This window comes from Wasmannia auropunctata, unplaced genomic scaffold (assembly GCF_000956235.1).
Source record: "Wasmannia auropunctata unplaced genomic scaffold, wasmannia.A_1.0 LD336039.1, whole genome shotgun sequence".
In the NCBI taxonomy this organism is placed as follows: Eukaryota; Metazoa; Arthropoda; class Insecta; order Hymenoptera; family Formicidae; genus Wasmannia; species Wasmannia auropunctata.
The window spans coordinates 359,767-384,554 of record NW_012026851.1 but is presented as its reverse complement, the minus strand read 5'-3'; the positions used below and the strand labels follow the sequence as shown (position 1 = coordinate 384,554).

The 24,788-nt window shown below is 38.8% G+C and overlaps 3 protein-coding genes across 3 annotated transcripts in view; all 3 read left to right on the top strand.

Moving 5' to 3' along the window:
* The first annotated feature begins 101 nt into the window (after positions 1-101).
* LOC105451959 (protein pelota) lies at positions 102-2,985 on the top strand. The gene is made up of 10 exons (XM_011692702.1): positions 102-273; positions 557-613; positions 712-804; positions 893-1,043; positions 1,492-1,605; positions 1,683-1,823; positions 1,907-2,129; positions 2,244-2,436; positions 2,518-2,624; positions 2,755-2,985. The coding sequence occupies exons 2-10, from the start codon at positions 573-575 to the stop codon at positions 2,850-2,852; spliced, it is 1,161 nt and encodes a 386-aa protein (XP_011691004.1). The 5' UTR covers positions 102-273; positions 557-572; the 3' UTR covers positions 2,853-2,985.
* Positions 2,986-3,396: 411 nt separating this feature from the next.
* Positions 3,397-6,098, top strand: LOC105451958 (pescadillo homolog). The gene is made up of 8 exons (XM_011692701.1): positions 3,397-3,571; positions 3,711-3,944; positions 4,006-4,513; positions 4,602-4,741; positions 4,824-5,083; positions 5,179-5,366; positions 5,449-5,654; positions 5,736-6,098. The coding sequence occupies exons 1-8, from the start codon at positions 3,548-3,550 to the stop codon at positions 5,997-5,999; spliced, it is 1,824 nt and encodes a 607-aa protein (XP_011691003.1). The 5' UTR covers positions 3,397-3,547; the 3' UTR covers positions 6,000-6,098.
* Positions 6,099-15,357: 9,259 nt separating this feature from the next.
* Positions 15,358-24,788, top strand: part of LOC105452010 — a 100,760-nt gene continuing 91,329 nt past the window's right edge. Inside the window, exon 1 of the mRNA XM_011692774.1 lies at positions 15,358-15,560. Within this exon, the coding sequence (XP_011691076.1) occupies positions 15,551-15,560 (10 nt within the window). The 5' untranslated portion in view covers positions 15,358-15,550. The remainder of the gene's footprint in view (positions 15,561-24,788) is intronic.

The following is a 24,788-nucleotide window of genomic DNA, read 5'->3' as shown; positions in this document are numbered from 1 at the left end:
TGTGTGTGTGTGTGTATGTGTGTGATTCTTTTTTTTTAACTTTTGAAATACACAAATATGAATATAACGCCATCTGTAGGAGATTAAATTTGAGGTTATCTACCAATCACGTTACGAATACGAAGATTGCGATGGGTTGCGAATGAATCGCCGATAGAAAAGCAAGAAGTATCATGTTTGACATATGGCATAATTTATTGTGTAACGCTTCGAGTAAAGAAAATATGAATTCAATAACGTTCCTAATGATATAATCGTGCAATAAATGTAAAGGTAATTTGCTGATTTTATTGTGATTCTTAGATGTTTTTAAATGTGATATCCTCATGGTTTAACCTATACGAGTTTGCTTTTCTTTTTTATAATACATAATCACATTGTTTATTTCTCAATAATAAACTTCACAGAATGTTAAATATATATTAATATTTTTATGTAATAAAAGTTTTATGGAGATTTATATTTATCCAATTTAATTTATAAATTCTTAATAATGACAAATGTTTGACATTTATACAAAATATATGTATACTTTATGTTTTCTTTTGTATTTAAGGTAAATATTCTTCAAGATGAAGCTAGTATCAAGATACGTAGATAAAGATGGAGAAGGGTAAATATATATAATTCATATGATGTATAATATAATCTTTATGTATGCGGTATATTATATAAGCTTAAAACTAAATACTGGATTTAATGGATCTTTAGGCGTGTATCTCTTGTCCCTGAAAACACAGAGGATATGTGGCATGCCTATAATCTCATTAGCGAAGGAGACTTTGTAAGCTGTTCTACTATCAGGTATATTCCTTATGTACTGATATTTTTTTATAACATCACATTTAATTTTAATTGATATCGTTTTGTTAATTCTCTATATTTAATTTAGGAAAGTGCAAATGGAATCTGCAACTGGTAGCTCTAACAGTTATAGAGTCAGAACTACTCTAACAATATGTGTAGAAAATATTGATTTTGATACGCAAGCGTGTGTTCTACGTCTCAAAGGTAGAAATGTGGAAGAAAATAAATACGTTAAGGTAAGTTAAATGATACTTAGATTTTAATTTGCAGTCAACTTTTATTGATGTTTAAAGAAATATCTCTTACAGTGCTACGTATTCATTATACATTCTCAAAGTATACGCAGTTTGCAAGATTTTGCAATGAATTTTCTTGATATTAAACAAATGAAAGCAATCTAATTAATTTTTGTATGTTTAATTAAAATAAAAATGTTTATCTACATTATTATTTACATTATATCAACACATAGTATTCGAGTAGAGAATTGACTCACCTAAATATATTTTAAACCATCTAAACAGTGTGGTGGTATAGAATAGTAGTTTCAACTATGGGATCTTGTCTTATCAAAATCTTGTTCTTCTATTTGTATGCATACTTAGCACTAATCTCTTTAAATACTAAATTAGTAAAAAGCTTTATTTGTGATTATATTTGAATGTTATTTTTTTTTCTTTACAGACAGGAGCATATCACACACTAGATGTTGAACAAAATCGGAAATTTAGTATTACTAAAGCTAAATGGGATTCTATTTCCTTGGAAAGAGTTGATACTGCATGTGATCCTGCACAGGTTAAAGATTTTCGAAGACGAAAATTATAGCTATACTTTTTAATTATTTAGCTATAACTTTTTTCGTCCTGTTTTAGAATGCTGATGTGGCTGCCGCCATTATGCAAGAAGGTATAGCACAAATTTGTTTGATAACTTCTAACATGACAATAGTCCGTACAAAGATTGATCAAGTTATACCAAGAAAGAGGAAAGGAAACGTTTCACAACACGAAAAGGTTTGAGAAATGTTATGGCCAGTATTGGAAATATTTTATATAAATAAGCATAATCAGGACTTTCTAACGTGATATATATTTAGGGCTTGGCACGATTTTATGAGAGCATTATGCAAGGCATATTAAGACACATCAATTTCGATCTGGTGAAATGCGTTATTCTTGCCAGCCCTGGTTTTGTGAAAGATCAGTTTATGGATTATATGATACAACAAGCTGTTAAATCTGATAACAAAGTTATCCTAGATAATAAAAGTAAATTTTTGCTGGTTCACTCTAGTTCGGGTTTTAAACATTCATTAAAAGGTAGTGTATACATATCTGTAAAATCTGTACGAGCATAATATTTTAAAAAATATTTAATTATTTTGTCTTTCCTCTAATTTCTTTTGTATTTACTCTAATTCATCATTATAACAGAGGTTCTAGCTGATCCTGCTGTAATCTCCCGAATTTCCGATACCAAAGCAGCAGGAGAAGTAAGAGCTCTGGAGGCATTTTATAATACTCTGCAGATGGATCCTGCTAGAGCGTTTTATGGCAAGAAACATGTTGAAAAAGCCAGCGCTGCTCAAGCAGTGGAAACTCTGCTTATATCGGATAAATTATTCAGGTGATTTTATTGTCCTGATGTTTATTTCAATATTAATTTTTATAATATATTTCTTACACTTATGTTTCCAATTATATTCAGATGTCAAGACGTAGCACTGAGAAAGGAATATGTTGAGCTGGTTGAAAATGTGAAAGACTCGGGTGGCGATGTCAAAATATTTTCGAGTCTGCATGTCTCGGGTGAACGTGAGTCTTATATAAATAATCATTAATCTTAAACTTGCAAAATATAAAGTTCCTAATAAGTTGTAACATACTTATTGCGTTTTTTAATATGTTAATTTGTATTAAAACGAAATTATGTTTCTGTTTTCAGAACTAGATCAATTAACTGGGATAGCAGCTTTATTGCGTTTTCCCATGCCAGAGTTGGAAGACGAGAGCGAGAATGGTAGCGATTCAGAAGAAGATTAGAAGCACTTATCAATATGCTAATGATTTTGTATATATTTGTGCTGTGCGCAATCAAAAATATCATATTAGTAGTAAAAAGAAAAAGTAATCTTTGTATTTATTTCTCAAGTATAAGTTTTGCATTTTAGTTTAAATCACTTTGCACGATGCATTTTAAAGAAGTTTTATTTATAAATATGCCTTACGTTATAAATATTTGTATTATGTATATTATATACATATTTCGTACATGAAACAAATTATAACATTATGGGTATAATATTTTACGGTATTGCCTGCTGGGAAGATTTACGGATATAAATGTAATATAATTTACATTAATGCAGAAATATATGTAATATAAATTTGTTAATATACAACAGTACGTATATATATACATATGTATAAATAAATTAATATATATATGGTTTCTGCATCGATACTTGAAAGGGACATTGCAATTTATCGTAAATGCGCAGTAACAGCCAATCAGAAATTGCTAGTAATATTAAAAAGTAACATAACTAGCGTTAACCAATCAGTGTCCATGCATGGGATACATACTTTTCGCGTTCATCTTCTAGTTTCTTTATACTCTCTCTTCTCTGATAGAAGGATTTGAGTTCTTTGCACGTGTTGCGTATATTTTTTTACGTATTTTACATGTCGGCGTGTTATTTTTTAGTATTTAGTTATAAAATATAAAATATATTACAATGGTTGTAATAGGTAAAAAGAAGGTGAGTGGATTTTTTTAAATTTAATATAATGTACCTTATTAATGGACGAATAGACGAAAGAGGTTATGTTAAAATTTCTATGGGAACTCAATGGAGCGATATTTTTTTGTATTACAATCGATATCTTGTAAATTTACAGTATCAGAGTGGCGAGGGAGCGCAGTTTATGACCAGGAGAGCTGCGCTCAGAAAATTACAATTGACGTTGAATGATTTCCGTAAGTTATGCATATTGAAAGGCATATACCCAAGGGAGCCACGCAACCGTAAAAGAGCGCAGAAGGGAGAGCCCGGCATTAAAACCTTATATCACAAGAAGGATATTCAGTTTTTAATGCACGAACCAATCATATGGAAATTAAGGGAATACAAGGTATAACTTATTGTGGAATCAAATGTTACGGTATTGTGTTTTATAAGCATGTGTTTTTCAGATATTTAACAGAAAAATTGGACGAGCGAAGGCAATGAAAGATTTTGCCAAAGTAAAGAGATATTTGAGCAACCATCCTACATTAAAGATAGATCACATAGTCAAGGAGCGTTATCCAACGTTCATAGATGCATTGCGTGATTTAGACGACTGTCTGACTCTCTGCTTTTTATTCAGTACATTTCCCTCATTGCCTCATATACCGAGAGATCAGTCATTATTGTGTAGGAGATTAACGATGGAATTTCTACATGCTGTCATCACCGCCAAAGCATTGCGCAAAGTATTTGTATCCATTAAAGGATATTACTATCAGGCAGAGATAAAAGGGCAAACGATAACATGGATAATACCGCACCACTTCTGTTTCGAACCCCAAACAAAGAACGATGTTGATTTCAAAGTCATGTCTACGTTTGTAGAATTTTACATCGTGATGCTTGGTTTTGTGAATTTTAGATTGTATCATACTCTGAATTTGCATTATCCTCCCAAATTGACAAATTCTGGTAAGTAAAACTTATAAATACAAATTACCAATATATTATTATTTAAAATGTGAACATTAATTATAAAATTAAATATTTTATTATACAGGAAATACTGAAAAAACATTGGTTGATGAAGAAACATATGTCTCCGAGAGAATAAGTGCATTAAATGTTTCTTTAGTCAATTTAGATTCTTCAGTACCAACGATCGAGGATGACAATATTGAAATAGATCAATTTTCAAATGTAAATTTAAAATGCTAATTTTAGAGTTGATATTTTTATATAGAGATAAAATTTACATATATTATTAATTATATTTTTTTAGGAGACAGACGCTACCAAGATAGAAGCTGCTAAGGCAGAAGCTGAAAAAATACGGAATCTGAAGAATTTATTTAAAGGCACAAAAATTTTTATTAATAGGGAAGTTCCCAGAGAGCCACTAGTATTTATTTTACGTTGCTTTGGTGGAGAAGTATCTTGGGATAAGTTACTCTTTGTCGGAGCCACTTTTGACGAGAATGACGAAACAATAACTCATCAGATTGTAGATAGACCAAGCATGGTTAAACAGTACATATCGAGGTACTATATCGGTTTTATATTAATTTATTACGTTTTAAAGTTCTTGTTTACATATACAACATTTCTGAGTTATTAATGTAACTTTTTTTTTTTAGATATTACGTACAACCACAGTGGGTCTTTGATAGTGTGAATGCAAGAGAATTATTACCTGTAGAAAAATACTTAATGGGTGCTGTACTTCCTCCTCATCTCTCACCATTTACAGAAGGTCGACAAGACCAAACTTACATTCCTCCGGAAGAACGTGCTCTCATGGATCCTGATTATAAACTAAACAATTGTAAGATTTTGATTTTGAATGAATATATATATTGAAATTAAAGATAGAATTCTATCTAATTTATATTTGATTTCTCGTCTAGTGGAAGCAGATTCAGAAGAAGAAGAAGAAGAAGATGTCGATGATAAGAACGAGAATGAAGAAGAGAAAACTGAAGCTGAGGACGATTTGAGTTCAGGAAGCGAAGCTGAGGAAATGGAGGCGGAAGAAGAGGATGACAATAATGATGTACAGATTGCTGAGGAAAAGGAGAAAGAGAAACTGAAGAAACAAGCTCAATTAGAAAAGGTTTTGTAATTACAATTTTTTTATAATTATTTCTTGAAATAATTTAGAGAAAATTAATTTTCAATATTTATAAATTCGTAGAAGAAGAAGATGAAAGTACAAACTGGTGAGATCACGAAGGAAAATTCATGGGAGAAAGCCCGGCTGGAAAAGCAGGAATATCGTCTCAGAGAAAAGATGATTAAGAAGAAACATCGCAAATTGTATAAGAGTATGATGAAAGGTCGAGAAGAAAGAGCTAAAGAAATTTGGCTCTTGCGAAAGAAGAGGCGTATCCATGATACTAAGGAAAAGGAAAAGCGAAAAGAGCAACGGAAAGCAAATAGAAATAAATCTATCAAATAAAATAACAATTACTTAAATGCAAAATAAAATATATTCTCCATAATTCCATCTCCTATTTGATAATAAGTATAACAAGAATAATAAAAATAAGAAATATTATAATGTGTATTTCATCTTAATTTTCATCTAACATGTTAATATGTTACGATTATCGTATCAGCTGCAAGTAGCTGCAAGTTTATATTAAATTTTTTTATTCGAATGGACGTTGTTTTTACGTATATATATTTTTTAAATCAGCTATGATATATTCTGTAATGAGGTATAATATATTAAGTAATTGCAGTTTACAGGATGCAGAGACTCGTACGAGATTAGTTTCTCCGAGAATCGATAGATACAGTTATGTATAATGGCAGATGCTTTTTATCTAGTCCTCCCACCGGAAGCCTACGCGCTTGACGGTCGTGGTCTTTTTCAGCGAAGGACTTTGAAGGCCAGTTCACCCACGTACACTGGCCCACGCAAAACTTTCTATACGCACGAGTCAGATCGCGACTGCCATTTACCTTTATAGAGATCGGTGAAATTCAAAATCATCGATATTATAAACGTCTGACATTTAAGTGATTTATTTAAGATTTTATTTCTTTCCGGTGTATTTTAGATTTCGGATTTTCGGTGTGGTGTAAGCCTGAGCTCGATAAGAATCTTCTCTCTTCTAACGCCATTTATTTTTCTCCTGTTGCGCCATGCCTCTATAAAAATTCCTTCGCGTCTCGCCGATCTCCCACGAACGCGGTAGAGGTCGTACGTTGATCTTGAGGAACTGCAGAGTGGAAGGCTGCTTGTAATAGGACACGTTTCTCCTATTAGATCGCCGATATCATCGCGCCCGCGATCATCCCCGTGACTTTCGCTAGGCGAACCTATGCGAACTAGTCTATCGAAGGACAGAGTCATTTGATAGCGGATACATTATTGCCGGTGCATCCGGCCGCACTCCGCGTACCAGCCGCGCATCACCTTGAATCGAGCCTCCGGTGTGACGCCGCGAGTGGGATGCAACTCTGAAACGTGTTTCTGGAGCTACATACTTCTACATAACGAATTCCCATTTTTATGTTTATTAATAACCGAGAGCACGTCCTGATATATTCGAAATATCGCTGAAAGTCGAGATTCGATTACAAATTCATCAACAATTCGAAGATAATTTTAAATTTAAACGCGATATTTTCGAGAATCGTAATTAATAATCGTGGATAACAATTATCAAGGAAATTTCTAATGACTTTATATTTGCTTTATACATTTTTCACTTGATTGTTTCCTTTCTCCGTCTTATTTCTCGCGCAGTACAGCCGACATCGGCGCAGGTGTAAGAATATTTTTTTGCCCGACTATATTTATAGTTCCGCGAAAGTAAGGATCGGATTCACCGTTGTCGTTCACGTGTCATTGCAATTTTCGCCGCGCACCACTCAACGCGCGACGCGCAAACTTCTTTCAAGTTTGGATGCCAGGCACGTTCTTTTCGCGCAACCCGTTGCGGCTGTCGCCTGCGTTCAATCGCTTCCAAAGTCTCCTGGAATAATTCTCTTGCGCTCATTCCCAACATTCTTCGTTAATCTTCAATCCGCACAATGAATCTTATGTATTCTGATACAGATCAGTCCGGATAAGCGACACTTTATTGATGTTTATTCATGAGTTTCTTTGGATCACATGAGGAATGCTGAGAAATTCCATCCGATCCGATCCGCATCGTTTTTGAATTTTCAAGACATCGCGCTTCTTCGCTTTAATGCAGAGAAGAAAAAGATGAACGATAGAATGATTAATTTACTTTAATTCCGATCGTAAATTCTTCACGCTCGTCCGGCATGCGCGTGTATTCTCGCAAAGTAATGAATTACGTTGGCGGCAGCTAGGATGGGAACGCCTCGAACGGGAAGAAAACATCGCGCGAGCCGGTCGCATCGATTTCTTCGGTTATTTGCAGTGGTGACTGAACCGATGTTCGCCGTCGCGATGACGAGGAACTAACGCGGGAGAACGAGCGCAGGCTTATTCGTTCGTGTGTCATGTGCGTGCGTGCGTGCGTGCGTGCGCGTGTATGCGTGCGCTGCTTGGTACATTGGGCGCTTACGTCATTCTCGCTATTCCTGTTCCAACCCATCTTCATCGCGGCATATCCTGAAAATATCCGTTGCCCTTAGGAACTTGCGTGTGAGAATCTTAGGAGAGAACCCTAATCGTCTCTCTCGCGCTCTTTCTCTCTTTCTTGAGTCTTTCAAGCATCCTATCGATTCGAGTGACCTCGACAACGCTCCATCGGCCGTCTGTTACGGATCCGCAAATCGCGGCCTCGGCGCCGCAGCAAATGCCAGGATACGCCCATATCGTCCTTTTACGTGAAACCGACGAGAGAATAAATATCCTGATCCATTAGGCAGGACGGGTTAATTTAATTATCAACGATGGCGTCACGATTTTAATTTGCTTCAAACTGTTTTATTTTAATTTACTTTAACACGTCAAGAATAAGTTCCATTCTTCCAAAATTTGATTATTTCTGTGATTGCTTCATCTTTGCATTTTCTCAAGAACATTGCATGCCAAAATATTATTTTACGTTAAAAGTTGAAACTTATCTGTAGATTCTTTATTTCTCATTATTTCCTATATTTACCTTTTGTTTCTTATTTCGATTGCTTCTTTACAAATTTTTATTTTTATCGTTACAGAAAAAGAAGTTATTGTACAGACATGTTCCAGAATAATAAACTTATTTTTTCTTTCTTTCTAAAAGAAATTTATTTTTTGCGACATTTATTTTATTTGCAGGATTCGTACATTTTCTTAGGAATTGATTACAGTTGTCAACGACGTCTTTGCGTCATTTCGAGCTTTTTCTCCGAAAAGAAAATATCGGCACTCGATTTGGCGAGATGTGGAGGACAGCGTGGGACGCGTATGGACATTCGACTGCCCACGTAGTCATAATACACCAGGCTTGCGAAATGTCGAGGGTCTCGAAAACTCCGCTCGGCGAAGCCGCTGATTTCGGAGAAAGTGTCATTCGTGCAATTTTCTGGTACTTCATTCTGAAACGTTGCAAGAGCTCACCCGCCAAAATGAATCAAGTTGGGACTGTTGCGATATTCACCGAAAAAATGTATGTTACATAAAATAATTTTTTTATTTTAAAGTTGGCGAGCAGCATAAGCGTTTCCCAAAGAATTTATGTTTTTAATTTTTTTTTAATAAGAAAAGACTTATCTTTATTTACACGTTTTGAAAATAATGGTCCGAATAATTAAATTTCTTAATAAGAGTTAAATATAGAAAATTTAAATATTTCTCCGATTCAATTTTCCTGCAATTAGTTGCACAAACATAATTCAAGAAAGAGATAAAAAAATAACAAAAGAGAGAAGAATACTCGTCTTATTCTTTATGAAAATCGAGAAGCAATAATGTCTTGAAACAGAGAGAAAAAAGATTTCAAACGTATAATTTCCCAGAGGAAAATCAACTTAATATAAAGTACGAGTATATAAAATTATCTATTTTCCTTGATAAGATTTTCCTTTCTTGGTGTAAGGAAATTCGCGCTGACTAGCTGCGAAGTCAGACTACGATCATAGTGAGGGAATGAAATTAAGAAGGCAGTAAACGAGTGCTCGCCACGAGGATAAGCGAATAATTACGCAAGCGAAGTAACCACGGGATAGAGTCGTTAATGCGCATCACGGCGGATAATGAGGTGTATTGAGAACCGAAAGTAAAGTGGCTTCCGTTCCTGAGCTTCCGTCACGCGGCGTAGCTCCGCGAGCTGAAGGATCCGTTGCCGTATATCTATCGTGTCCGTGAATCCTTCGGTCGTTGATTCTAGTTAAGAATAACTCGACGCTGCAGTGATGAACATAGCCGTTTAGGCGCCCTGAGTCTGCCGTACATGCCGCGACCGCTTTTCGCCAAGCGATCCTTCGTCTCGTTTGTCTCAATATTCCGATAGCCTTTACACAACAGCACGATGCAATAAATTATGAAAAGAAAAAAGGGTCGTTAATTGTTTGCGGGACATTCGACAAGCGTGAACGGCTGCTGAGCCCGTCACTCTTTCGGTGACTTCAACGCCCGACGTGAATGGACTGGTCGACGTCACTTCGCGCGGTGATTTCAACGCCCGGTCTAAGAATGTCGCCTTGGATGCAGATATGCTCTCTTGACTTATGTGGTGTCATCATCGCTTTTGAGTGCCGTCATAACTCTCTAGTAGAAAAAAGGATATACGTAATAACCCGTCGGCGCCAATCATGCTAATTTGGATTCGGTACACATAATAATCGAACGTGAAGAAAAGGAGACGCGATTTTTGGTTTCTCTAATAATGCCTTTTTCTCAGCATTTTCTCAGTTTTCTTTCCTTTTTAAATCAATTCGATAAATTGACAAACGATAAAATAATAAATGCAATTTACGTGCAAAGAAACATGTTTAAAGAGAAATTTTTGATTTAATTCTTCTTTAGTCGCGTCGATTGCTGATGTTTATGTATTTCCCTCGCTCGACGTTCGCACGTGACACTCGTTTAAATAGCTTGAGATTGTTCGGCCTTATCGTCAGCACGTTACGGCATCGGTTAATCTAGGAATTCCTGTTGCACGCGCGCCTCGCGGAAAGAAGCGTATTATCGGATGTTGCGATGCGTACGCGGCTCGCATTGTTGCGCAACGCGATGATGAATCAACGGATCGGCGGCGATCATTCACTGCGCCGGGAGACAGACGCGTGCCCAGCGCCGCATTCGCAAATTGGCCAATTATCACGGTAAAACCACGTTCTACAACCAACCTGGCACGCACACCGTGTGCTATCGGTATGATGCACGCGGCGCGGCGAAAATACCGCTTAGACCAAGTGTTTAGCTTACTTGCGAACGATAAATATATCTGCCAGTAATTGCGTATTTCTTCTTTCCTCCCTGCTGTTTCGCCGCTATTCTATAGCCGCGCGCGACGATTCGCGGCGAGTCTATCGCTGCGTAGATAATTATTTGTATTATAAAGGACCCCGCGGAATGCGCGCGACGTTAAGACGAGATCTCGTCGGCGTGATACCGCGTGTAAGCAAAGAGGAACGAGATCTCTCATCGCCGCGCCAACGAGTTTATGCTTATCCCCGCCTCGCGTAATCACGTGCCTACGCTGATAAATGTGGACGTATAAATTATAAATTTCGTTTGCTTATATTTCAATGCGGTCATCGTCGGTGCGACGTGCCATTAGCGCACTTAGATAATTAGGTACGGTAAAATTGTTCTTCCTTATCTCTCAATATACGAACGTTACATTTGTCATGTCATTTACGGAAAGGCGTGCGAATTTGAAGCGTTCTTGCAGCATTTTGTCATTTTGCAAAAGAGAAAGCCAAAGAAAGTGATAATTAAAATTATCTTGATGATGAATAAGTAAAGGAAATGTATTTTTTTACAGTCTAGTCTTCAAGTTTTTTCAAGAATCATAGTCATCTTGGTTCCATCATGAGATATGCGTTTAAAGGGTAGCGTACTGCATCTCGTTTCGCGGACGCGTGCTCTAAAAAACACCGGTGGTGATTGTTTGCAAGGTGGTTTCACAACAAACGCCCAACCACCGCCGCAGCTTTTGAAATCCGATCGAGCCGATCGCCGGCAGGTCGAAGCTGCCGACGCTGGCCGTTCGCAGGTCTCGGTGAGGCGGATGAGACGCGTCGTCGAAGGGAATACGAAATGAATGTGCTCCGTCGCGAACCCGTTACCCATACTAGCAGGAATCGGCTTGCGAGCGCGTCTCGCAGGAATTCATCGGGCGCGTTCGGAAGGTACCCTCTGGCAGGGCCGTAGATACACTTCGGTCCGTATCTTCTTTTATCGCGCATTCTTTGCGCTAAATAACAGCAGATTTTTTCTTTACTACAACATTTGTTTGAAAGAGCAAAATTCAAAGCCGAGATACTCGTGTCTGACAGTAAACGTAAAGTTAAATATAAATAAGAATACCAATCTCGAACATGGAGAACCACACGAATATGCCGATCACGATTATTAATAACGTTCGTTCGATACGATACGTAGAATGCGAAACACATCAATAAAATGTACAAATTCTCCGATTCATTTTCGTAAGTAGCGAGGTGTAACTTTATCACTGTCCATAGTGATTATCTATTTCATTAAAGTTTTATTCACGGGAGAGTATTATATTCTCGCATCACAGGTTTTTAACTCAAATAAAAAAAATTCTGAATTGAGTTTAGCATACCTCAAGCACAGGATCTAAAAAACGATTAAAACGTTTATTATGCAAAGGGAATCTTTGAGTTCATTGATCGATTAATGGTCAAAGATAATTTTAATGCAATAAAATGTTAATTAATATTTTTAATTTTAAGCCAAGAAAAAAGTATGAATATCTTCTATATTCTTCATATTGTCTGTGTTCGTGATCGCTATAAGCTTTATAATAATGTGCGCGCGGAACCATTAATGCATGAGTACAGAACAAAAAAAGCAATCCCAATCATGTAAGGCAAACGACTTTTTGAACCCAATTAATTTATAAGAATAATTGTGCCTCAGAAATGATGAGTAAGCGTAAGAATAACTACTTCAAGATGATCGTAAAAGAAACAGAGGGAGAGGAGAAGAAAATGGAAGTGAGTCAGCAAAGAAATGTTAAATATAAACCGATAACCGAATTTTCTACACATGATTCATAAATATTTTTTGATGTACGATAAATTTCTACCATAAAATATAGTCTCCGAAGAGAGAGAAAAAATCAGAACAATATTTTTTTTTTTTTTCAATATTTATTCACTCTTAGCATTGTTCTCTCGGTGCAAAATAAAGTGCAAAAAGCGCTTGCCCTCGTTTAGAAATTAACCCGTTCCTCGAGGCGTTTCCTGCAGTCACGGAATCTACATTGCGCAGAACGTTGGAAATTTTAGGAAGCACATGTTTATAGGTATCTTCGCACGACGAGTTATTCAGTGCGTTCATTAGAGCTTCGAGGCAGCGTGTAGATGTTTATTCATAACGCCAATTGTCCGTGGGGACCGTGCGGAGGTTCTCGCACTCTCTCGAATCGGTCAAACCATGTGTAGAAGTGCGCGCGATAAATTAAACATAATGGTGCAAACTGTGTATACCTGCGCATGTATGTACCGCGGATTCTTCTCGCGACCCGCGCCTGTGAAACACCCCGAGGCGTCCCGGGTTCACCGACACTATCGCGCTTGCAGACTCTACAGGCTACGGTGTCATTAAAACTGAAATCCGTTCATTATCGTTATTAAAGTTTTGCGTAGATAATAAATAGGAGAAAACGATAAGAGACGCTTTTGAAATTGTTTCAAGATTTTTTTCAAATTTATCTAAAGATAAAATAATTTCAATTCCATTAAAATCGTGTTGATTTTATTCGCTCGTTTTTTGATATCTCAAGTTCCTCCTCTAAATAGTTCCTACTCTAAATAGAGCTAAACGCAACTTGGAAAAGAAAACAGCTGAGAATCTAAATTTCTTTTTAATTATTTCAAAGAAAAATGAAATTCTTTTAGCGCGCGATAGTTGAAAGTATGATCGAATTGGATATTCCTGCGATAATCTTGGTGTTAGCTAAGATTTCGTTCTTCTGATCTCAGCAGTAATACAAGATGCAGAAGCGACATTCTTTCAGATCTGCAATGTATAAGGATTCATGATAGAAACGTTAACATCTCCCTAGATCCTATGAATTTTTCTTTTCCGCAGATTGGCGTAACGATCCGTAATGCACGGTGCAATCTTTTGAGGCATCGAGCAGCGATCCATGAGACTCTCGGTAGATCTAGCTTCCGTGAATCCAAGCAACGATCTGTTTATTCAGTTTACTGCAGGCAGTGACGATTCTGTCTGCAACCCAGTCCTTTATTTACTAACCGACGTATAGTACATGACATTTAAGTCTTATACGAACGAATCTTTATTTCTTTTCCGATTCATACAAATTCGTACGATTGCATTTATATTTATTATATATTTAAAGTCGTTCGATAGCATTTTTTACAATTTTGAAATTCATTTAAATAGATTATTTTTCTCCTGCATTTTCTGGAAAACGCTCACTCAATGATCATTAATATCACTTAATATTTCACTAATTATGCCATTACATCACTGATAATTTGCTTCAGTCATTGATTTTTATGCATTTATGTGGCAGAAGACTGAACCGTAACTTTAAATTACCTTGTATAGCATCATTCTGATGAGCAAATTATACTCGATGCAAAGATGAATGTAAATTTCATATAGCTGCAGTGTTCAGGCGAACGGACTTCAGTTCGTATCTAATCATTATCTGGTTCAACCAGTATCGTTGACCCTTTCTGGAAGGATGTCCGTTGCTTTGAAGATAATATCAACGATTCTTTTAGAGCAATCATTGATAGCATTTGTGAGCAACGTTCATCCGGCGCTATCTTACTGTTAATACATAGTTAATAACTCTTTCGTAATTCATTCCATGCCTCCTGATCTTATTGTATTCTTCATATCATCTTCGAGATATCATCTTCGTTAAATTGTACACAGCGAGTGCAAATTAATTTTCAGAAATAAAACTCAGATTGCGTGATTTATCATTTAATAATTGGATTAATTGGATTTCCCTAGAAATTTCAAAGTTATTTTAATATTATACTTTAAAGAAATAATGCAGATTATCGAGAATGTTTTCGTACGGCATGTTCATACTTCTTTTAAGGTAGTATACCGACAATAATCGCTGTTATGTTCAACATTCTAAGGTTGCTACAGTATGTGGATTTTTCAGCCAGCAAACCAAAGGGTTTGAAGTCTGGTAACCCGTTAACCTTCTAAATATACATGAAGCGCCTTCGGTCTACCTTCGTGAGATAACGCTAACTGACCTTTACCTACAGTATCGTCTATCCAGCGAGACACTTGAACCGCGGCTATCTGTGCCTCGCGTATATACCTTATACAGACCTTCGTGCAAGTCGAAGATTGGTTCCAGGCGTTGAGCTCACTGACTTCGCGCACGTAGTGGCTCTACCGCGGGGTCTAGTCCTGTCGTGGGAGTGCAACAGAGCGAGACGGAAATATCTCGGGCGGCCACGCGAAAGCGCGAGAGAGAACAGGTGAGAGAATAAGCGCGCGAGAGAGAAGGAGGAGGAGGGTTTGAAAGAGGGAGAGGAACGTGTACGTAAGCGGCGAGAGAGGAGTTCTCGTGTAGAAGGAAAAGGAGAGGAAGGGAGCACTCAGAAAGAGAGAGGCGAAGCAACCAAGAGCCAAGAGGACGGTCGGCCAATGAGACACCAGGCCGGCGATGACGTCGTCGTTGTCTCACGTCCGAGTCTCACCAAAAGTCTTCTCCGGGTACCAGTTCGTCCGCGGTCTCCCGGCTGGACGAGGAGGTCGTCCTTCCCGCATCGCCCATCGTGGTCGTAATTTTTTTTTTTGGTTTCTTTCCTCGCGCAGTGAAACACAAATTCAGCCAAGATTGCATCCTGGATACACGGAGGGATTGAGGCGGAAGGAGGCTGCTGCTGTCAGCCATGGGGACGGGTAAGTCTTGGTGCTTGCGGAAACAATCTGGTCCTCGTATCTATCACCTTCGAAACGTCTCGTATCGCGTATGGGATACCGCGCCAACGTGCAATCGCTCTACTTTCCAATGGAGATCGATTTTTGCACCGTATGGAGCACTGCGATCGACTTGTCTCCGTCTTGAGAAACGTTTGGATCGACGGGAACCACAATTTGCGAGAACCGGGAAGTTTGGATTCGCGCCGTAGCTACGCGAACGCGGGGTTCAGTGATCCCTTTCGACACGTTTGATCGACAACGGCTTGATAGAGGATTCAACATGATGGATCGGTCCGTGCTGCTGCAGATCGTGCTGCGGTTCCGCAGGTCGTCGATCGTCGAGACGCTGACGCGGCTTTGGCCTCTTCAAGAGTCAAGGCCGAGATTATTTGCTAGTGTCTATCGTCAACTGGAATCACTCCGGATTCATTCAAGGACACGGTTATAGAATGTTCGTCTCTGTTAAACTCTCAAACGTGTTCTTCATCATCGTCGTGTACATTGTGAACTCACCACTCAGGGGAATTTTGAGACCCTCGTAATCTCGGAGCATGATTTATGGATTTGCGCAATATACGCGATTGCGTATTTCCTGCTAAAGCGGATGTTCATCCTCGACGTAACAAAAACACACGTACGCTATCGTCGGTATTATTTTCGATCAGTTCACATCGCGACCGACGAAAAGTCGTCTTGCAGTGTTCTCCTTATCAAGTCGATCGTTTTCGCCTCAAAGATCTCGGCGACCGTCGACTGACTCCTCTTACATACTTTCATCTTGCCGCTTTTAGTAACAGGATCTTCAAGTTCACTTTTACAAAGTAGCCAGCCGAAGAAATGGTGTCAACTAGAGAATACATTACTTGGATAAAGGTTTCTTGTAAAAAAAAAATAACAAATTTATACACGCAGTTCGTTGCTACCGACTTCCACTTTGAGCATTTCGTGGAAATCGTTGCGCGCTTTTGTCGCGAAATTAAACGTCTACTGGTATTACATCAGGATGTACGTCGGTGCCGACCTTTAGCACATCCTTTAGGCAGATGGTGTCAAGGATGTGCGCGAGGTGTGTTGGCGGCTCAATCAGAAATTATGCGATCGCCTGGGCGTAACGCAAATCAGATACCTATTTTTTTTTTTTACGTGACAGAGTAAATATATACTTTTTTCCAACGCGCAGACCGTTCATGCACGGACGCTTTCGATCTTTTTACCTTTCACCCTGTACATTTATTCTGGTAATACTGATTTTCATAGAAAACTTATTGAATATATTGAGCAATTGAGAGCAGATAATATTTCTAGTCTTTCGTTCGTTTCATAAAATGATTGAAAGTGATCGCATCATCGGATATCTATATCACGTCGGTGTGTGTAAGTACTTTATATTAATCACTTTAGAAAGTGGCTGCAGACGACGGCGATACATGCCAACGCAGATATTCGGTTAGTGGCCCACAAAAAAGACTTATCCATATTCAGTCAGTTGATAAAAAATTCGCAACGGTTTTTATTCGCATTTTTCATAATCGATTAGCTTCCGGCAATTAAATGGTCGCGAGCACACTACTCGTTAAAATTAAAAATGTGGACGGAAAAGTCAGTGTAGATAATAAGTTAGCATGACTTATTGCTAGTCTTTCAGCACTTTGTTACAAGATTGCTACGTTGCGCAAATGAAAAATGACGTAAACATGAGTATCTAAAACTTCAACTACAATTTTTTTATTTGATCTCGATGTCTCATTTAATTTTCTCTGCAGCTTCTATTATATATTAGTCGTTTCTACATTAATCTGCTAATATCATCGACAGTAATGAAGAAAGTTCTCGTTTGCATCGCACGCATCTAGATGTACCTGTCAGGCGTAAAATACTACATTAGATCGATATGAGAGATAAGAGGAGAGAGAGAGAGATACAGAAAATAGCTTATCACATTAATTCTTTGCATCTCAAAACGATATTTGCTGTATCCTTTACTAACGTCATCTATTAACAATAAGTAGTTGGAACTCGTCCAGTTTGCTATAATAAACGCGTGCAGACAGGCGCGATCTAAAAGTCAGTCGTATCAACGCCACTTTAAGCGATCGCGCACCAAAGTGCAGTGATTTCGAGCGGATACTTTCTGTGACAAGACGCATACTTACGTGGCCCTCGGATCCGGTTTTCATCGCGAATGCGCACCCGCCCGGGGACGATAAAGTCGTTCGTGCAAAAAAGGCCTCTATGACGCGACTGGAGACAACATGACGATTGAAAAAGAAAAGAAAAAAAACGGGGGAAAAGAAAAGCGAGAGGCGAGTGTAGCGTCCAGTGAAAGAGTAACGCAAATTATCAAGGATAAAAAGCAAGGATACCCGCGGAGCGACAGGATCGATCCTCTGGATGATCCTTCGCGCGGAGTGCTGGGCGCCGCGCCATGCGGACGAAGGTAAACGCAAGCATCTATTTTTGGCTCCCTCATTTCCAAGTTAAAAATTGCAAAAAGATCGATGTAAATGCTTGAACAATCCATCTTTTTTATTGTCTTGATTTAAAATATCTGCAGGTAGTACGAGAATTTAATTTGCCGAGATACGTAGCTGCGTATTGGGAGCGAGAGAGTTAACGATGACCCCATTTGATTCGCCCACTGTGCAGCGTGGCTGCTCACATCATCTTACAGATGAATTCATAAACACGAACGCGATCTTTTCCTTCTTTCGTGTCTCTTTCCGCGTGTTCGGTTTTTCCGTTCGATAAGAATATATATTACAGCTTTGTTTCCCGGAATCAATTTGATTTTATACGATATTATATCGTCATTATCGTTGCCCAGCGCAATGCACTCTCTATTACTTTGCCACGGCGATTTATTTAGCTCGATTCGAGCGAGCGTGACGTCGTCGCCGTCGGTTTAGATCGACGGCGAAAGGTTCGACATTGCCGAGGTCGCGGTTGTGCGTAGAACCTGTAGTTTTGCCGATTACAATGGGAAATGCTGGGAATTAGTGTGGTTTAGAGCAAATAGCTGCGATGGTCGATTGGTTACGTTGGCGTGTATCTCGCTTAATGCTCTGTCGTACTTCATGACAACAGGAAATCAATGGTAAAAAAAATACGTAACGACGTTACGATATATCATAAAATAATAATTGTTTATTGAAATTTTGTGCAAAAAATAATTCTATTTTTTGTAATTATATAAATGTAAATAATTATTATAATTACAAAAACTAGAATTATTTTTTGCACAAAATTTCACTTTATGTTTTTGCAAAAGAGATTGTTATAAATATTTCTGTATAATTATGCAAGTTTATATAAATATATTTTATATAAATTTATTATAAATATTTAAAATATCAATAATAAGCGATAAATTTAAATCTTTCTTTATTTGATTTCTAATTTTGATTCTATCTTTAGGTAGACATGACCAAATTATTTTATTAGCAAGAATCGAATAACATTCGTGAATTGCAAGTCTGAAATTTTTTATTTCAAAATACATTATTTTTAAAGTAACATGTAAAATAATTTACTAATAAAATCTTCTATATTATGCAACATTTTATTTTTGCCTTTTATTATTTTTTTTATATATCAGTATATTTTTTCAATTTAGGTGTTATTCACAATTACGTTAGTAATAAAGAAATTCCTTTTTGAAATATTTATAACACTCTACCGTTAATTAGATTGATATCATATCTAGTGTAATATAATCTTACAATCTTAAAGTTTTAAAAATAATAAATAGATCAATATATCTGTTTAGTACCGTTTCGTTAAAGGTAAACTAAACTATGTCGCGGATTATTTGAAGCACTGCTGCTCCAAATTACGTGGCATTACATTCGCTAACTTTCTAACTATTATGGTAAATAAAAGCATTGCCGTGAGCTTCGCATAGCGTGTCTGACATTATTTCTCTTTCATAATATGCTCATATTTAACGTCTTATTCAAACTTTTTGAGAGAAATAATTTACTCTCCAAATATTCATTTTATTTTTCTAGATTATATATGTTATAAATTAAATCGCGAATATTAATACCAATAACTAAAAATACAAATCTAAAACAAGACAAGCCAACTGAGCATCGAATAAATGGAACAACATGATGATTTCCTGACAACATTAAGATGAAACGAAATTTGTAACGATTATTTATTCAACAATTAGTGCTATTAAGAATTAAACCGAATTAAATGAAGTAAAACAGTGCCTTTATTAAAAACTTCATTGAAAATAAACCGAGAATCAACGTATTTATAGTTAATTAACCTCATTTTTTTAAGTTTGTTTTTATCTCGCGTAAACAACGTAAAAACTCTTCAGCGACCGCGAGTGACCCGATTGAACTTGGCGCTGTCAACTGATTGCATAACAAAGTATTGCATGCGAGACCCAATTTAAACGCGTTCTATCAACTGCAACCGCTGCGCGTCCTTGCTGGAAATAATTAATAATCATAGCGCAGACGTCCTCGGTACTTGATTATTTGTCTGCGGCGACTCGCGATCGCTATTTTGCGGTATCGTGGCGATAGGACACTTTCGTTGTCAATGATTTCAGGAAAGCGCAGTCTATCATTACGGTGTCCTTATATATACAGACTCCTCAAGACTCATCGTTAACGTTTTCGTGATTTAATTAAATATCATTCAGAACGTAAGATTGCATTAAGAACATTACATACATTGTGTCGTAAGATTAATCCCACAAGATTCGCCTACATTTTGACATTTTAAATGTGCAACACGATATTTCTGTGGTTTTCTTTTGATCATATTATTAATGTTAAAAAAAGAATATTTAAATGACAACAAGAGAAATTTTTATTTGTATTAATAAGAGCTCGTGTATTCTAGACTTTAAGCATTATCAAAGATGTGTCCAGGTACTTCCATCAAATTGACGTGTCTTATGCAATCTAAATGAAAATCTTATGAAAGAGCTGAATATTTATTAATCAAAACGGTCGGAACTTTGTACGCCTCGCGGAATCGTTGCGTTATATGTCTTCGCGATATGGAAATCAGGGGGATGAGATCTCCACCAATCGGGATGCCGCTCCATACTCGTTCTCCTCCCGCGACTCTTTAATTAGCCTGAAAGCTGGAATCAAGCCTGCGGCTTGTGGATTGAGTTGATCAAAGCATTGCCCTACGGGCAATCTTCCGATAGCTCACTAGCAATCTTCGCTTGCGCGACTAGGTCTTGTTATTATCCTGGTTCTTTTCTCAGTGGATGATACAGGGAAAATAATATTTTCTTTCATTTTATCTTTTCGTTCGTCTTTTTATTATGTAAGTTATTATGTAAGTCCAAGCCTTAATGTAAAAACGAAATTTCAGTTTGTGCGCGTAGATCGCAAAAACGAAACAAATTTTCACATATAAGCGTTTTGCGAAAGAAGTCAAAACTTTGAAACACGAGGCGATTTCTCATGACGTGCGATTTTATTTTTGGCCTTCGTCCGACAGGTCTAAAATCGATGGTTTCCTCGCGCGAAACGATGGGGGATCTTGGGCGCGATCGCCAAGGGGCCCTGTACCTTCATCGAGAGTATCCTCGGCGATTCCCGCGATTGTTTCCGTCGCGGTTGCATTCCCGGCGATCCGGAGCGGCCCCTCTGAGGTCAGCGGCGGCTGCTGCCTCTCGCATTGATCGGCGCGCTGCACACCACGCTCGTCCTTCTCGCGAAGAAGAGCGTGGGGAATACCGATGCCCATATAAATCCCGCTCAGGCAGGCGCGCATTTTACTATTCTAAATCGCGCTTAGCGAGCTTACCGAGCACGCGTGCAAGTGCGTACACAAATCCAGGTGGGAAGAGGCGAACGGGGGGAATGAAGGGATTGCCCATGGTCGTTACGGTTGATGGACGATCGGGGTGGTTGTATAATCGCTCGAGCGTATCCCCTGGTTATGGGTAAAGTCAGCAAAAGTGAGCTATCGGCCGCGACTTGGCGCGCAACTCGAATAATTAATGGCAATTCGTGGAAGAGGAGTTAGATTTATTTACAGGTACACCTTGAAGAATGTACGTTATTTAGCCGCGTTCCGCAAAGGGCGGACGATTGCAATTAGCGCGTCGCTCTTGCAAATTCACGCCGGTGTACCTGCTGCGCCGGAATTCAATCCCGCGTACCACGTATCTAGTTTTCATATTTTAATCCGCTACTATGTACCGTAAGAAGCACCACGTACATGTACCGCGTGCACGCTCTCGGTAAAGTTCTAAGAGCCGGTTTCGCCGAAGGCGATTAACTTTAACCTTGGTTTTAGCCGATTCTCCACGCGATTCTCTTTTCTAGAGTCACGGCTAGAAAGAGGCGAGTCTCTGTGTTATCACGGCGCATTTAAATGTGTCGTCCGACTCTCACCTCCTATTGACATTGAACACGCTCTTACATATTAAGCAAATAAAGCTTAGAATTACAAATATTTAGCGGTAAATTTGCGGTGAAGAGGTGGGTCAGAGGCTCACTTGAATCACGGTCGCGTGATTAAACGAAGGTAGTAAAAGCGGTTGCTAATGCATAAAAATAGCTTCTCCCCAGACAATGTTGATGTATGTACGAGTACATATGACGAGTGTAAAGCAAAGGAAAGGAGGCTTAATAAGTGAACATCCTCGAAATTGCATTTGAGACAAGAAAATTATATGCGGCGTGCGCGGTAATTTAGAACACCAATGCGCATCGAAGGGGATAGTCGAACGTTATTACACGGTGCGAATCGCCATTCCGCAGCAAGGACTTAAAAATGCGTACTCCGTGAGAAAATTTACAATATCGTTATCGTTGCCGACTTAATACGTCACACTCGGCAACGCGATACTCGGCGAAACTCGACGGGACGACCTCCCTCGTCACACGCGAATAAGAGCAAAGATCGCGGACTATTTACCGCATTCCGTTGGGGGTGAGAGATCGTAATTAGAGAGAGGTACCCCCGGGGAAAAAAGAGAAATCCCTATGGTAAGCATCGGCGTTTATCACGTGTGCACAGGCACACTCTCGGTCGGCCTCTCCATGGACGTTTACTTCGTAGACGCTATAAATAACATGTAACCGTGTATAGACACCGAAATACATTATGCTCCCCCTCCCCCCTCCCACCCGCTCCGACTCAGCCGACCATCATTTTTCCTCGACGTGCCGCTGAACCCCTGGCTATATTAAAATTACGTTTCAGTTACGCTACCGTGTAATATATGTGTACGCGCGCGCGCGTAAAAGCGGTGGTGCGTATGCCTGGGATAGAATCCCTGCACGGGGCGATGATGATTAACCGTGAGGTCGATCGGTTACGCCGCGCCGGTGTCCACGTCAAGCCACGCGAAAGTGGCCGAGGCGCGGTCGTCCATTGCCGATTATAGGCATCCTCCGTTCTTGAGGAGACGACTCTCCCGTATACTCTCGCCTCTTCCTTCTCGCTTCGCATCCGCGCGAGCGCGGAAGAGAGAAAGGAAGAGTGTATACGCGTACATTCGCTACACATGCGTGCGTGCGTGCATGCGTGCGTGCGCGCGCATGAACATCGGTAATGTCGATCTTTCCTCTTCTCATCTTTTCCTCTGGGAGCATTTTTCCGGTCACGAATGAGTACACCTCGTGACCTTCCATCTCGCATACCTGAGCAAATGTGCGCGCTCGCGTCCGTCGCGTCGACGTGGCCGCGCGAGATGAGCGATAAATTAGGGTCGACCACATCGTGACCGCTGAATTGTCAATTATCAATTAAGATGACTCGCGTATGCCGTGCCATGCGTCGATTCAAACGATTACGCTAAAAACTCGCGTTATTTTAACACATTACGTGTGCGTTAATCATAGATTTGTTTATGTTTGTTAGTAGGGCTTAATCTCGAAAACTTATTATGAGGAAAAGTATCAAATTTATACAGAAATTTTAATTTCATTTTTTGATAACCGTTTTTTGTGATAGGAGTAAGATTCCGAGATCGCGTAGGAAAGAAAATAAAGATCCAGGAAAGATGTTTATCCCCCTAGTTGACTAGTTTAGAAAAAATTTCCAACGGTTCTGCCGCTTGGCTTTATTTATACGTTTAACGTACATTCCCGCGACGTGGTAACGCAAGTTTCGTTTCACGATCGGGGCGAACCGCGCTCGCGAGGAAAGTCACGACGGAAGAAAGAGGGGGAGTGCGGCGTATATAACCGGGATACATTTTCCCTCGGCGGTGAGCATCTCTTTCTTTCTTTCTTTCTTTCTTTCTTTCTCTCTTCTCTCTCTCCTTCGCACTTTTCGCGATGCGCGTCCTTCTCGCGCCCGGTTACATCTCGGTTGCTACACCGCCTCGGTCTTTCCACCTTGTGCTTCGCCGTTCAGAAGCGGCGGCTTCTTCGACCTCTCGCGGCCGCCAAGTTTGCAGGCGCCATTACTCGCTCTCTTCCCCTACCGTTGTCCTCCACCGCCACTCTTCCACAACGTTCCCCCTGCACCATCCCTCTTCCCGCGTACTCCACCTCTTCTACTTCTACTACTACTACTACTACTACTACTTCCAACATTTCTTCTTCTTCTTCTTCTTCTTCTTCGTAGTTGTCGTAGTCTTCTTCTTATCTCGCTCGTCTCTACGAGTCAAGGACCGTTCTCAAGGAGGTCGCTCCTTTTAACCGAGCGTGTACTACACTCGCGGCCTTTGTCTCCGCGAATCGTCTTTACATAGAACACCACCAACTATGGACTACGCTATGGGCATTCTTCGGCAAAGTTACTTGCAAGATGATTTCGCTCGACGCAGCTCGCTCAATTTTGCTAGATTTGTTTACTTGTCGATTATTTTTCTAAGCATTGCTGTACATTTCAGCATAGCTTTGAGATACGCGAGAAACGTGAGCGTTTCTACGTATTAAAACGCGATTATACAAGTTTAATGGTTCTGTTTGAATTTTATAAAATATTATTGACATGTACAAGTTGTAGCACATTTAAGTTTTGATTAAGTTTATTGATTCATTTTTAAATATATATATTAATTATTAAATAAATCGATTTGATAAATAAATTAATAGGAAGGATAGATTTTTCAATTATGTGAATATGTGTGCGTTTGTACAAATATAGGAAAAAAGTCACTCAACGGTAGGATCTTAATTTTAAAACAATTTTCAATGGCTGCCTTATTAGATAGTTTATCTGAAGATTGATCAGCAACCTTTGTGATCAGGATAATTGAAGAAT